This window comes from Microtus oregoni, unplaced genomic scaffold (assembly GCF_018167655.1).
Source record: "Microtus oregoni isolate MIOR12 unplaced genomic scaffold, Mior012 000072F_ref0000427, whole genome shotgun sequence".
NCBI classification, from domain to species: Eukaryota; Metazoa; Chordata; class Mammalia; order Rodentia; family Cricetidae; genus Microtus; species Microtus oregoni.
Genome location: NW_024543979.1, coordinates 6,034,155 through 6,049,092, shown reverse-complemented (window position 1 = coordinate 6,049,092; position 14,938 = coordinate 6,034,155). Strand labels below are relative to the sequence as shown.

The 14,938-nt window shown below is 41.1% G+C and overlaps 1 protein-coding gene across 1 annotated transcript in view; it reads left to right on the top strand.

Moving 5' to 3' along the window:
- LOC121440951 (ATP-binding cassette sub-family G member 3-like) overlaps positions 1-14,938 on the top strand; it is a 38,858-nt gene that overhangs the window by 16,517 nt on the left and 7,403 nt on the right. Inside the window, exons 7-12 of the mRNA XM_041642027.1 lie at positions 2,161-2,262; positions 3,191-3,441; positions 5,543-5,625; positions 6,547-6,636; positions 8,062-8,186; positions 10,482-10,636. Coding sequence (XP_041497961.1) covers positions 2,161-2,262; positions 3,191-3,441; positions 5,543-5,625; positions 6,547-6,636; positions 8,062-8,186; positions 10,482-10,636 — 806 coding nt within the window. The remainder of the gene's footprint in view (positions 1-2,160; positions 2,263-3,190; positions 3,442-5,542; positions 5,626-6,546; positions 6,637-8,061; positions 8,187-10,481; positions 10,637-14,938) is intronic.

Sequence of the window (14,938 nt, the reverse complement as noted above, 5' to 3'; positions counted from 1 at the left end):
TCATGGTGACCCTCTTAATTAACATGCCAGCCTCTGGCGCATTTTTCCATCTCTTGAAAAGCTTTGGAAAAGCTTCATGGTGTTCTTGCTCATGCAGCAGATGGTGGTTTTCAGTTTCCCCTAATGTGACCTGACTCTAAGGAGCTGTGGTTACTTAATTTAGTAGCTGTGCATTTCAAGTTTAGGTGCTGCTTGTGGGCTGAGGTTGCTTAGCTTGGGTTCCATGGACTCATGTTTTCTGTCTCCATGGTTTTTTCACATTTCACATTGAATGATGATGTATTTTTAATGGTTTATGCCATCAATTTCATCTTAGCGAGATACGAATATAGTTTTGGGTCACTCTCAAGGTTTAAATATTTACTTTTCATTGCTCTATAGCAGCCTAAGAGACTACCCAGGGTTGCAAAAAAATGTCTTTCAGAATAACAGAACTTAGGAATAATTCTTTTTTATCTGAGGGAATCAGACTCAGGCATGTATTGACCATCATTTATTTTTCTCCAGCTTCTCTCTCTTTCTGTCTTCTCTTATATCCATCCTGTGGAATGTAAAAAAGCTATGTAGGGAGTGAGCAGCCTTGGCAACACCTAACTGCAGGGTTCAGGTTGCAACCTGAGGTCTGGGGCGCAGTGCCCAGTGAGACAATTTTTGTAGAAAGTAGGTCTTTGTCAGCCAGACTTACCAGGTGGGGAACTGGCAACAGGGTTGCTTGATGTCTAATCTTGGTTCCACAATTATACATCTGGGAATTTGTCCTTTGTAGTGTCTGTCGAGTTTTAACTTGTGAGACATTGAGTCTGGACTGAATTAGCTCTGAGGCCCAAACTCAGCCAGTTGTATGTAGCTTGTCTTAGAACTGAGAAGAAATTGATGTTTTCTTTATGTCAGTCTGAGCTAATGATATAAAACAGGGCCTAAGCATCTTGCAGTCCTTGGGAAATAATAGATCTAATTTTGAAGCACATCCTAGCATGTTTTCTATATATCAAAATTATACAGCTTAATGATGAGTCATACCTAGAAGGTCCACAGATTTAAGTATCCATAAGATTGAAATGTGATCATGAGATTCCATTTAAATATTATATGAGATTACACAGTACAGTGCAGGTGTTGGGAGATAACACAGCTGTACATATTATATAAGATTACACAGTACAGTGCAGGTGTTGGGAGAGAACACAGCTGTACATATTATATGAGATTACACATTACAGTGCAGGTGTTGGGAGATAACACAGCTGTACATATTATATGAGATTACACATTACAGTGCAGGTGTTGGGAGATAACACTGCTGTACATATTATATGAGGTCACACATTACAGTGCAGGTGTTGGGAGATAACACAGCTGTACATATTATATGAGATTACACAGTACAGTGCAGGTGTTGGGAGATAACACAGCTGTACATATTATATGAGATTACACAGTACAGTGCAGGTGTTGGGAGATAACACAGCTGTACATATTATATGAGGTCACACATTACAGTGCAGGTGTTGGGAGATAACACAGCTGTTTTTGCATGTGTGATTTTACACACAGAAACAACAGTATCCATAGTCAGTGGGAAAACACCCATAGCTATTTTTAGGGGAGAAATGTATTGTCACCCAAGAATAATTACAGACAGAAGCAGCTGGTTTTCAGAGTCTGTGGTCCTGTAAGCCTTAAGGAGATTTCCCATCAGAGAGCTATTCATCTCATGGGTCGACACCCGAGTCATGAATCGCCATGTGCAGGGTGTTCTTGTGGCCTCTGGTAAGTCCATTGCTATCAGCGTTCTCAGCATCACTCTTTGTTTTTGATTAATCTTTGTCCTTTAAAAGTGTAAACATTTGTGAGTCTTGGAGTCTAATAAAATTATAGGCCAAACTCAAATGATTGTTTCATAGGAAGAGTCCATATTTGTATATATAATATACACATAAACTTGCATATGTATTTGTAAAAGTGTATAAACATATATTATATATATATTAGACTGGGACTCAGATATTGTTGAAACATTGAGTGTATATATGAAAAGAAAGGATAAGTTAGCAAAGGAGCGGCTTAGAAGAGGAAGAAGTTCTTAGATTCTTTGCCCCTCCCTGTCCCACTCTCTGAAAGAGTCTTCTCGTTTGTATTCATGGTCTACATGCTCTGTAGGTTACAATTATGATTCCCACAACAACCCTGCAGACTTCTTCCTGGACATCATTAATGGAGGTTTATCTGCTCTATTTGACACAGAGGAAGATGGCCGTGATGGTACGTGAGTCTTCTAGAGATAAAGATTTTTGTCTAGTTGGTTTGATTAAAACACAAGCATGTGTCTGATTAGAATATAACTTCTTATGTTAATAAACTGTCCCCAAATTAGCTAATAGACTTTGTTGTTTGTTGTGTTTGGTGTTTTTTATTTAATTTATTATCGGCCATTTATGATATTGACACAAGGGAAATTTCTGTTAAAAAGTAAATGTACCTATTGTTTGTCATATTGTTATTGTTTTAGATATTGTTTGATTATGTAGTCAGACTGGCTTTAAATATGTGCTCTTTCTACCTCACCTCCCAAGTGTAGGTATTACAGGGCTATGTCACCATGCCTGGCCTTATTTATAACATTTTAAAAACATGATGCTTGGCAGTTCATACATTTGCATATACAGTCACATGTGGAAGAAAGCAGGGACCAGACTTCTATGTTAAGAAGTATAGATCCATAATGGAAGGAGAACTTTGTTAAGAATTGGGGTCCATATGGGAAAAGGCCAATCAGATTGCTGTGTCCATGGGGTAATGACAGTAGTCATGTCAGTTAGGGACACTTTTCTAATCTGCGAAGGAATTACACAGGAGTAATTATCTCATGCTCAAAGTTTGGTGGGCTGAAGCTAGAGCTCTGCTGGTAGAGTGCTTGCCTAGCATGCACAAAGCCATGAGTTTGGTTCCTAGCAGCATATAACTGGGTGTAAAGGTGCATGCCTGTAATCTCAGCACTGAGACAGAAACAGGAGGACTTGGAGGAGTTTAAGGTCACCCTTGACATCAGAGCAACTTCGAGCCAGTCTAGGGTACATGAGACTGTCTCAAAAACCTGACACATAATGTATGTGCTATTCATGAAAAGTGTCTCAGAAAAATCAATTAAATTATTATCTGTTTCTTGTCTTTATCCATTTTTATTTCAAAGCTGACAAATATGAAGAACTTTCTGAGAGACAGTACCAAGTCAGAGTAAACTTAGCCAATACGTATACTCAGTCCTCCTTATACAGCGAAATGAGAACTGAACTGGATCGACTCTTGGGGGAACGGAAGGCAGGGAAGAGCTCAGCCTTGGAGGAGATCACGTGTGTCACCCCTTTCTGGCATCAGCTCAGGTGGATTATCTATCGTTCATTCAAAAATTTCCTGGGTTTTCCACGGGTCACCAGGATCCAGGTAATCTGATGAGTTATTTTATTTGTATTGTGAAAAACTCATGTGGGAGCAATTTGTTTCTGAGTCAGTCTACTGCAGGGCCACACTTATCTTCTGCTCCCTTCCATGTGTTTGTCATCCCCACTCTGCCTGGCATTGAGAAATATTCAATAAAGCAAGTAGACTGAGAGGGAAGGACAGTTGGTCTGTGGTTGAAATCATGTGGTGAGGAGACAGGGCCATAGAACAGCTCTGAGGGAGCCCGAGCATCCACTGTCTGAGATGAGCCCATTGCAGAGTGCTGTTCCCTCATCAGGAGTCCAGAGTGTGAAAGCAGTAGCTACTCAAAGAGTGCAGCCCACACACACAGTAACTGGACTGAACAATGCTCTTCCCTGTCAGCGACCTGGAACTGGGAGGAGGTGAAGTTCTACTTTTCCTTAAACTGATGGTGTAAGAAAAATCATCATGACTTAAGATTTTCTGTATTTTAACATGAATATCCCACAGAAGTGTGGTTCTTCCAGCTCATTGGGCCATCACTTATTCAGTTATTTTTTATTTCATAATGTTGATTCTGCTGTGTTAGTGTTTGATCCTGGGGCCTTAGCCATTAGAGGGCAATCACTCTACCTTGGACCTACATCCCTGTCCCCGAACAACCAGAACTTGTGGTCAGTCTTTCTGTTAGCGCATTGTTGTTTTATTCTCAGGCATTTAGTTTCTGTTGCATACTGAATGTTCGTGTGTTGTTGACTGTAATGAGACACTGCTTCTAAACATAACTACCACCTTTCTCATATTTAAATGTTGCTGCCTTCCTGCCTGTATATGAATATTCCGACCATTTGAGTTATACTGTCAGTTGCTCCAAACACTTTGGCCTTTAACTTGGGCAATTATGTCTAAAGGAGGCATTTTTATGTCCATTTTTTTCTGTGAAAAAAAAAGATTCAATATGATTTTGGAACAAGTGAGTTATAGTCATCAAATTGGGCTACTTACTGTTCAACAGTGAGGTAATGTCATGAGGTAAGGTGTGTGTGTGTGTGTGTGTGTGTGTGTGTGTGTGTGTTAGCAATGTAGGAATTGAGGACTAATTTTAAATATTTATTTACTTTTATGTATGGGTGTTTTGCTTTGTTTGCATGTATATCTGTACTCATGTGCATGCCATTGGAGGCCAGAAAAAGGCATCAGATTCTCTGAACTGGAGTTACAGAAGTTGGCTAGGGGTTGGGTGCTGGGAACTGAATCCCAAGTCCTCTGCCTGAGCAGCAAGTGCTCTTAACTGCTGAGCTATCTTTCCAAGCCCTGGAATTTTGATCTCTAATTTATCACATTACGTGGTAGGATCCTTACCCTTAGATCATAATGTTCTACTTTTAAGGCATATTCTGAGGACGCTGTATGATCACTGTGGTGACAGCAATAGTGCTGGTTCCCACACAGCACAGACTTCCCTGAGGTGACACAGGTGAGGACCACCTCACCCCTTCTTAGCACACAAAATCCCATTGCTAGGAACTGTGTTGTGAGCCATTTTAAATTTTGTTTTTTGGTTTACACTTGAGGGGATTAGCATTACTGTATGTTGTGAGGACTCTGACACTGAGCTGTCCCCTTGGCCTGGGGTGCACTTGTTTCTACCTGTAGGAGTAAAGACAGCCTGAGTTCCCTTGAGTGACTTGAAGTAGAAAACTGTGCATGTTCGCTGGCACCAGAGTTGAGACCTCGGTTTAGGTGAAGACTTTCTGTCACTTACCTGGGTTTGTTCCCAGAGCTCGCCAGGTGCCTGCATTCTCTCCCACCCTGTGTCATCCAGGTTTTAGTACCTGAACTGAGTTCTTCACTGTCCATTCCTGCTGGAGCACTGGGAGAAGTCTTAGCTTTTCCAGGGTCTGCACTCAGACTGCAGAGACCTTCATTGTCAGTCTGACATATGAGTAGTCTATTGACATGTGTGTTGTATGTTCTTTCAGGGACTCTGGCCAAAATAGAGTGTTCATCTCACTGGAGAGATCTTATTAGGAAACCATACATCTTAAAATAATTGACAATGTGTAGAATATTTTCTACTCCTAATTGAAAAATGTTCTTTTCCCTGTTTTCTTTTTGAAAGGCATTTATCACAGTAATACTGGCGGTGTCTTTGGGTATTGCTTTCCGTGTCCTAAGAAATGACTGTACTGAAGTCCAGACCAGGTAAGCAAAGGAGAAAATGCCATCACTTTGTTCAATCCTATATAAATCAATGAAAAGTTGGAATTAGAGGACAAACTTCCAGTAATAGATACTGTTATAGAGACAGAGGAGACTAACTCATGGGACTCATTCTTCCTGACATTTTAAACCAGAACAGTTCTACATTATCCTTCTTTCTTTTTAAAATACTTATTTTATTTTATGTGAACGAAATTTTCCTGCATGTATGTCTGTACCGTGTGTGTTTCCTGAGAACTGCGGCTATCAGAAAGAAGCATCATATTCTGTCTTAGTTTAGGTCGCTACTGTTTGGAATAAACACGTGACCAAAGGCAAGTTGGGGAGGAAAGGGTTTATTCAGCTAACATTCCTACATTGTCATCCACTACTGAAGGAAGCCAAGGCAGGAGGAACCCAACGAGGCAGAATCTGAAGACGCCATGCTAGTCCTGCTTACTGGCTTGCTCCCCATGGCTTGCTTGGCTTGCTTTCTGAGACCCTCAGGGATGTACCACCCACAATGGGATGGGTCTTCCCGCTACCATCATTAATTAAGAAAATGACTTACAGCTGGATCTTCTAAAGGTATTTTCTCAATTGAGGTTCTGTCTTTCAGATTAGCCTAGCTTGTGTCAAGTTTACATAAAACTAGCTGTCCTAGAATCCCCTTGAACTCGGGTGACGAATGGCTGCGATCCATCTGGCACGCGGGTGCTGCCGACCAAACTCGGGTCCTCTGCAGGAGCAGCATGCACTCCTCCCTGCTGAGCCGTTTCTCTAGTCCTGCTTTTTTTTCTTTTTAAGAAAAGATCTGTCTAATGTTGTGGTTTAATCTACAGAACAAGGTGTCAAGGTATACTGGAAAGAACCCATCCTAATGTTGAATTTATTGATGCTTTTGTCTCCATTCTCCCCTGGCAGAGCCAGCCTGCTCTTCTTGCTCACAATCTTCCAGTGTATTACAAGTGTGTCTGCCGGGGAGCTCTTTGTGATTGACAGAAATCGCTTTCTGTGAGTAACCCCTGCTCCAGAAGCAGGCATCGGGATAGCAATCAAATTAATTACATTCATTGTTGGGCCTAGAATGTTATCTCATGAATTACCAGTAATTTCCCCTTTTCTTATTTAGTTGAAAATAAATTATGAAATTTTATGTTTATCATGTGGTATCATGATTTTTGAAGTGTGTAAAGAGATTAATAATATTAACTGAAAAATGGATAGAAAATCAAGAGCAGAAGGTTCTGCTGCTCAGAAAAATTTCAAAATTGAGGTGAGACCACTAGATCTCATTGATTCAGACAACACAATAGTAAGGAACTGATGAAAATCACAGGATATTCATGATGCCTCCGAAGAAGAATGTCAGGGGTTTCATAGAGCTTGGGTGTAGTGGGTTCAGCAGCATATTGAAGATGGAGAGACACAGCTGCACAAGAATCAGGGTCCTCATGATGCAGGGCTGGAAAGAGCCACACAGTAGCTGCATATGAAAGAGCTGTTTATGTCCTGTGTTGTCAAGCATGGAAGAACCTTTTCCTGGTGGTCTATGCTTAGGATTCCCTGGTCTCAAAGATGGCCAAGATAGGTATGGTCCCAAGTGCATGCCATGGAAAGGAGTCATCAGAGAGGAGATGAGGGTCTTGCTCAGTTGGTAGAGCGCTGGCTTTGTGTGCATGAAATCCTGTGTTAGAGTCACAGTGCCACAAAACCCCGAAAATGACTGTATGTCTGTAATCCCAGCATTTGGGCCTGGGGAAGAGCTAGGAAGTTGGTCATTCTTGGGTACATATTGAATTTAATGCAGGTCTGCATGGTGAGCATGTCTCAAAAAAATCAGAGATATGCTGAAGTCACCTGAAGGGTAAAAGCTTGGGATTTGGAAGAACCAGAAAGGGAAAGGGTTACGTTTGGCATCTGGTAGAGATTCATGGTTGTAAAGAGAGATTATCAAAGGAATACATCTGTCCTAACGTGAGGGTAGCAGAAGAGAAGGATGTGGTGTCCTGAAGGTGCACTGTGACCTCAGAGTGACAGTGTCACCTTCTTCATAAGAACTGGAAGGAGAGGAGTCTCCATGAACACTGTCTGAGGTGAGGTACGAATGAGCTCCTCCTCAGGGAGCCAGCTTCAGAGGGCAGAGACTCTGAGGAGAGTGGGCACATTGGGCTGTTTGCCTGGAGGGGATGTTGTGTGCCCAGAGTGGACAAAAGAGGGGAGAGTTCTCTGGTGGGGAGAATCATAGTGAGAATATCATAAGGCTGTTGATCTAGATTGACTGGTCCCTAAGATGGGGCATGTGTGGGAGTCAGCATGGAGTATGGAGGACATTGTCCTGTTAGCCTGCCTGTGGTAGCAGAAGTCAGTATAGCCAGCATCTCCCCTGTGCCTTCTGGACTAGTCTAAGGATGTATAATGTGATCTTTGTCTCTGTAGACTTGAGCACACCAGTGGATACTACAAAGTGTCATCGTATTTCCTTGGGAAATTGCTGGCTGAGCTGGTACCCAGGAGGTTATTCCCAAGTCTTACATTTACTGTTATAGTATTCAGCATAGCAGGTAAGTGACACAAGAGAATGCGTGTTTTGCTTTGTACAACTGTAGAAAGCCTAAAGTAGAAAATTGTAAGTAGAAAAGCACATCTCCACTGTGTGCCATCAAAACAGGAGTTCAGTGGGAGAAACGTCTCTAGGACTTGATCAAAAAACACTACAAAAGATGTTCGTGAAACTGTGCTTTACTAGAGATTCTGTGCACTGTAATGAGTGTGGAAATAGCTACACATTTGAGACAGTGCCAATGGAGCAAGGTCAATTTTAGATATCTATCCATGCATATTATAAAATGTTTATTTTTCTTTATTTGTGCATTTGCCTGATTGTGTGTGTGTGTCTGTCTGTTTGTGTATCTGTCCTGTGTGTGCACTAAGTGGATGCAGTGCAGTGCCTGGGAGACCAGAAGAGGACATCAGATCCCCTGGAACTGTAGTTACAGTACGTGAGCCACTGTGTAGGTGCTGGGAACAGAATCCAGGGCCTCTGCAATAATAGCACTTGCTTTTAATTAGTGAGCCATCTCCTTAGCCCAGCTGTATATTTTCTCTGTGTTTCTGTATATGTCTCTGTATATGCATATAAAATATAGAAATGAGGATAATATCTCATACGTGTGTGTAAAAGAACTTAAATGCACACAGTGTATTATGCTACCTAATCTTACAAATAAAGAGGATACTGAATTTGAGTTTTGTTGAAATTAAATAATATAAATGTCATTTGAAATATGTGCACCGATTAATTTGTGCATTATGGTTAAACTTTATCCTAGACTAAGTGCTGAGAGTTTACATACTTTTCACACACACACACACACACACACACACACACACACACACACACATAGAGAAAGAGACAGAGAGAGAGAAAGAGAGAGAGAAAGAGACAGAGAAGCACTAATAAAGCTTAGACTTTGTTTTATAACAGATTTACCATTCAGAGCCAGTAATTTAGGCCAGGGAAAAATTATTTGTTCTGTAACCCAGGACCACTGCCCAGGGATGGCATCATCCACAGATGTCTAAGACCTCCCACATAAATCATCCATCCAGACAACCTGAATTTGATCCTCAGAGTCACAATGGAAAGAGAGTCACTCCAGAAAGTTGTCCTTAAATTCCACATACACACCATGGCTCATGCACATCATACCACATGCATACCCATACACACATGTGTACCATACCCACATTGATAATCATAATATTAACTTTGAAAACAATTAGGCATTGAACTCAGCTCCTACAGACTCTGTGTCCTTGTGACTATTATAAGACACAGGACTATGCATGTCTTATAACATTAGCACCATAAAGATTACAAATCAGTTTTGGAACCCATTACCTTCCTCCAAAGCAGTTATATGGTGATTTTCTAGGAAAACTAAAGTTGCAGGCACCCTCCCATCCTCTCATTATTAAAATCACTGCACAGTTTTTTAACCCTTGCCTTGGATAGGTTTCTAGCACTGTGACAAACACCATGACCAGAATCAACTTGTAGAGGAAAGGGTTTATTTCATTTTACAGTTCAATGTCCTTTAAGAAGGGAACTCAGGGCAGGACCCTGGGGGCAGGGAGTGAAGCAGAGTCCATGGAGGAGTGCTGCTTACTGGCTCCTAATGGCTTCCCCAGGCTGCCTTCCTATAGAACCCAGGACCACTGCCCAGGGATGGCATCATCCACAGATGTCTAAGACCTCCCACATAAATCATCCATCAAGAAAATGTCCCCACAGGCTTGCCTACCTGCCAATCTAAAGGAAGCATTTTCTTAGTGAGGTTCCCTCTTTCCATATGACCCTAGTTTGCGTTAAATTTACAAAACAACTAACTGGTACAGCTTGGATCCCAGTTTCATTACTAATGCAGTTATAATAAACACAGGGGAATGTGAACATGAATGTGTTGCATTGTTGATTCCACTGTGAAAGAATGCAATACAATTTTGGCCAGTTGTATTTCCTACTGTAGCTCTCCATGTCAGGATCCTGTAAATTGCTCATAGTTGTGTATAGAGGAGAGAAGCTAATATATGGAAATATATTTTGTGTCAGGTGTAAAAATAAAGCCATGCGATGGAGTTGGAGAGAGGCTCATTGGTTAAGAGCACATGCTGCTCATGCAAAGTCCCTAAATTTTGTTCCCAGCATCCACATGATCAGGACACAGTTAGAGACACAGAGAAGTTGGGTGGCCGAGAAACTGTTACCAGTCTCATTGATTATTAAAGCATTGTTTGAAATATGTACAATCTCTCGACTTAGGTGATGAACTGACCCTACTTTTTTTCTTTCTAAGGAGTAAACACGGATGTGAAGGGTTTCTTCACTATGATATTTACCGTCATGATGTTGGCTTATTCGGCCAGCTCACTGCCACTGTGTTTCAAAGCAGGGGAGAATGCAGTGGCTGTACCAACTCTATTTGTGACCATCTACTTTGTGTTCATGCTGGTGAGTGTGAATTGTGGTTTTTTTTAATATTTTTTTTAATGTACTCTTTATCTTTTTCATTTTACTTCCCTATCCTAGTTCCCACTCCTTCTGTTCTCCTGCTTCCCCTATCTTCCCTTACCTCCCCCCCCATCCCCTCCTCAGAGAGGGTAAAGCTTCCCATGCGGAGTCAACAAAGTCTGACACATCACTTTGAGGTAGGACGAAGACCATTTCCCCTATGTTTAGGCTGTACAAGGTATCCCTCCAAAAACAATGGGCTCCACTAAGCCAGTTCAAGCACTAGAGATAAACACTGGTCCTACTGCCAGTGGCTCCACAGATTTTCCAAGTCACACAGCTGTCATCCATATTCAGAGGGCCTAGTTTAGACCTATGCAGGTTCCCCACTATCAGTCCAGAGTCAGTGAACTCCCACTAGCTCAGGTCAGCTGTTTCTGTGGGTATCTCTGTCATGGTCTTGACTCCTTTGCTCATATTACTGCTCCTCCCTCTCTTCAACTGATCTTCAGAAGCTCATCCCAGTACTTAGTTATGGATCTCTGTATCTGCTTCCATCAGTTGCTAGATGAAGGTTCTAGAATAACAATTAGGTAGTAATCACTCTGATTACAGGGGGAGACCAGTTCAGGTACCCTCTCCACTGTTGCTTGGAGTCTTAGCTGGGGTCATGGATTCCCGGGAATTTCCCTAGTACCACATGATACTAACCCCATGATGGCCCCCTCAATCAAGATATCTCTTTCCTGGCTCTCCAGCTTTGTCCTTCCTTCAACTCAACCATCCCATTCCCTAATGTTCTCCTCCTCCTTCCCCTTCTCCCGTCCCACTCTGCCCTCTCTTCTCCCCTGCCATGCTCCCAATTTTCTCTGAAGATCTTGTCTATTTCCCCTTCCCAGGGGGATCCATGTAATGTATGTCACTCTTAGGATTCTCCCTGTTACTTAGCTTCTCTTGGGATTTTGAACTATAGGCTGGTTATCCTTTGCTTTATATATAATACCCACTTGTGAGTGAGTACATACTGTGTTTGTCTTTTGGGGTATCAGTTCCCTTACCCAGGATTTTTTTTTTAAATAGTTCCATCCATTTGCATGCAAAGTTCAGGATGTCATTTTATTTTACTGCTGAGTAGTACTCCATTGTGTAAATATGTCACATCTTCTTCACCCATTCTTCAGTTGAAAGGCAGTTAGGTTGTTTCCAGGTTCTGGCTATTACAAATAATACTGATATGAATAAGGTTGAGCAAATGTCTTTGGGTATATGCCCAAGAGTGGCATTGCTGGGTCTTTTTTTTTTTTTATCTGAAAACATGTTTTCCTCATTTATTTCAATTCTTTGAGAAGTTCATGCAATGTATTTTTTTTCTTTTTTAATTGAGAAAAGGAGAAAAAAAGTTTCCGTCTCCCAGCCTCCCATTTCCCTCCCCCTCCTCCCACCCTTCTTCCCCTCCCCCCACACCTCTTCCCCTCCCTCTCCAGTCCAAAGAGCAGTCAGAGTTCCCTGCCCTGTGCAAAGTCCAAGGACTTCCCCCCTTTGTCCATGTCTAGGAAGGTGAACATTCAAACTGGCTAGGATCCCACAAAGCCAGAACATGAAGTAGGATCAAAACCCCATTCCATTGTCCTTGGCTTCTCATCAGCCTTCATTGTTCGCCATGTTCAGAGAGTCCGGTTTTATCCCAGGCTTTTTCAGTCAGAGTCCAGCTGGCCTTGGTGAGCTCCCAATAGATCCGCCCCACTGTCTCAGTGGGTGGGTGCACCCCTCGTGGTCCTAACTTCCTTGCTCATCTTCTCCCTCCTTCCGCTCCTCATTGGGACCTTGGGAGCTCAGTCCAGTGCTCCAGTGTGGGTCTCTGTCTCTATCTCCATCCATCGCCAGATGAAGGTTCTATGGTGATATGCAAGATATTCGTCAGTATTGCTATAGGATAGGGTCATTTCAGGTTCCCTATCCTCAGATGCCCAAGGAATTAACTGGGGACATCACCTTGGCCTCCTGGGAGCCACTCTAGGTTCAAGTCTCTTGCCAACCCCAAGGTGGCTCCCTTAACTAAGAATTGTGCTTCCGTGCTCCCCTATCCAACCTTCCTTTATCCCAATCATCCTGTTTCCCCAAGTTCCCCCCATCCTTCCCTTCTCACTTTTCTCTCCCCATCTCCCCTTACCCCCCATTGCTGGGTCTTGAGGTAGAATGATTCCCGATTTTCTAAGAAACAGCCGTACTGATTTCTAAAGTGACTACAAGTTTGTACTGTCACCAGCAATATAGGAGTGTTCCACTTCTCATCCTCTCCAGCATAAGCTATCATCAGTGTTTTTGATGTCAGTCATTCTGACTGTTGTAAGATAATATCTCAGAGTCATTTTGATTTGTATTTCCCTGATGGCTAAGGATACTGAGCAATTTCTTTTTTTTTAAAGATATTTATTTATTTATTTATTATGTATACAATATTCTGTCTGTGTATATGCCTGAAGGCCAGAAGAGGGCACCAAACCCCATTACAGATGGTTGTGAGCCACCATGTGGTTGCTGGGAATTGAACTCATGACCTTTGGAAGAGCAGGCAAAGCTCTTAACCTCTGAGCCATCTCTCCAGCCCCCTGAGCAATTTCTTAAGTGTCTTTTGGCCATTGCAATTTTTCTATTGAGAATTTTCTATTGGCCATTGCAATCCATTTTTTGTATTGGATTGTTTGGTATTTGGATGTCTAGTTTCTTGTGGTTTTTTTTTAATATATATTTTGGAGATCAGTTCTCTATCTGATGTGGGGTGAGTGAAGATCTTTTCCCACCTTGTAGGCTGCCATTTTGTTTTGTTGACTGTGTCATTTGCCTTACAGGAGCTTCTCAGATTCAGGATGTCTCATTTATTAATTGTTGCTTTCAGTGACTGTGCTACTGGGGTTATATTTAGAAAGTCGTCTCCTTTGCTCATGGATTCAAGTCTATTTCCCACTTTCTCTTCAGACTTTTGATGACTGCTTCTATTTCTTTAGGGGTTATATATCTACTTATATTGTTTATCTTGTCTTTATTTAATTTTGGTATGTGGCACCTAGCCAGAAGAATCTCTTGCCCATCTTGTTCCCTCTGCATCTGGCTAGCATCTCCTGACTCTGCTTTCTTCTTCCTATAATCTTTAGTTTGGTTGCACCACCTATACTTCCTTCCTGGCTACTGTCCAATTAGCAATTCATTAAATAAAATTGAGTGACAAATGTTTATAGTGTACAAGAGGGTTATTCCACAGCATTTTTTAGTGAAGCAGGAAATTTGAATAACTGTCTCACCTATAATGACAAAATTTGAAAGTATCTTTTCTCTGTGTCCTGAAGAATGACTGACAGTTTTTCTGTGATACAGAAAACTGAAGGACTATCCTGCCTTGTTTTGGAAAAGTTTAGCAGTAACTTTCCTTAGACCCTTCCATGTCCAGTTATACAACATGCTGTCAAGTAGTCCAGGCAAGAGCAGTTTCTTGCCCAAATAATTATCTTGACACATCAAAAGAAAATCCATAAGGATTTTTGATGTCCACCATCCTTTTAGATATAATCGGTGTTCTCAGGAGGCAGAGGCAGGCAAATCTCTATGAATTTGAAGTCAGTCCAGTCTATAGAATGAATTCCAGGACAGGCTCCAAAGCTACACGTAGAAACTTAGTCTCGAAAAAAAACAACAAAAAAAGAAAGAAAAGAAAAGAGAAAAATGAAAAGAAAAAATGGTAAAAAAATAAAGAAAGAAAAGAACAAAAAGAAAAAAAGTAATTGATGTTGTCAGGAGCAAATGTGCCTCACTGTCAAGTCTAAGTTCTTACAACATTTTAAATGCTATATTCTGTAGGTCTTTTAAAGGTTTGATGATTACCTATCTGAAACATATCTTTGTATACCTAGAAAACGTAACTAACATGACTATAAGTTTAACTATTATAGATGACTTAATCTGTAATATTTAATTATACATTATACTTTTATATGAGTTGCATAAACATAATATTTTAAAGAAGAGTAGAAATATAGATACAGTATAACAAAACTGACCTACAATTTGCATCAACAAAGCAAAATTGATACCAATGTAAAATATTTTGAGATTAACAGTTGTTTTTTGGATTAAGGTAGATTAAATTATCTACCCCTTTTTAATCATAATTATGTATCCTTTCTCCTGTGTTTTCTCTATCATATCCCCCATTCTCCTTAAGAAAGAGATTGACTATGATCATTAAGAATTTATAGCCAACTACCTTTAAATGAAAACAAACATTCATAAAGATATTGGGAATTTGGG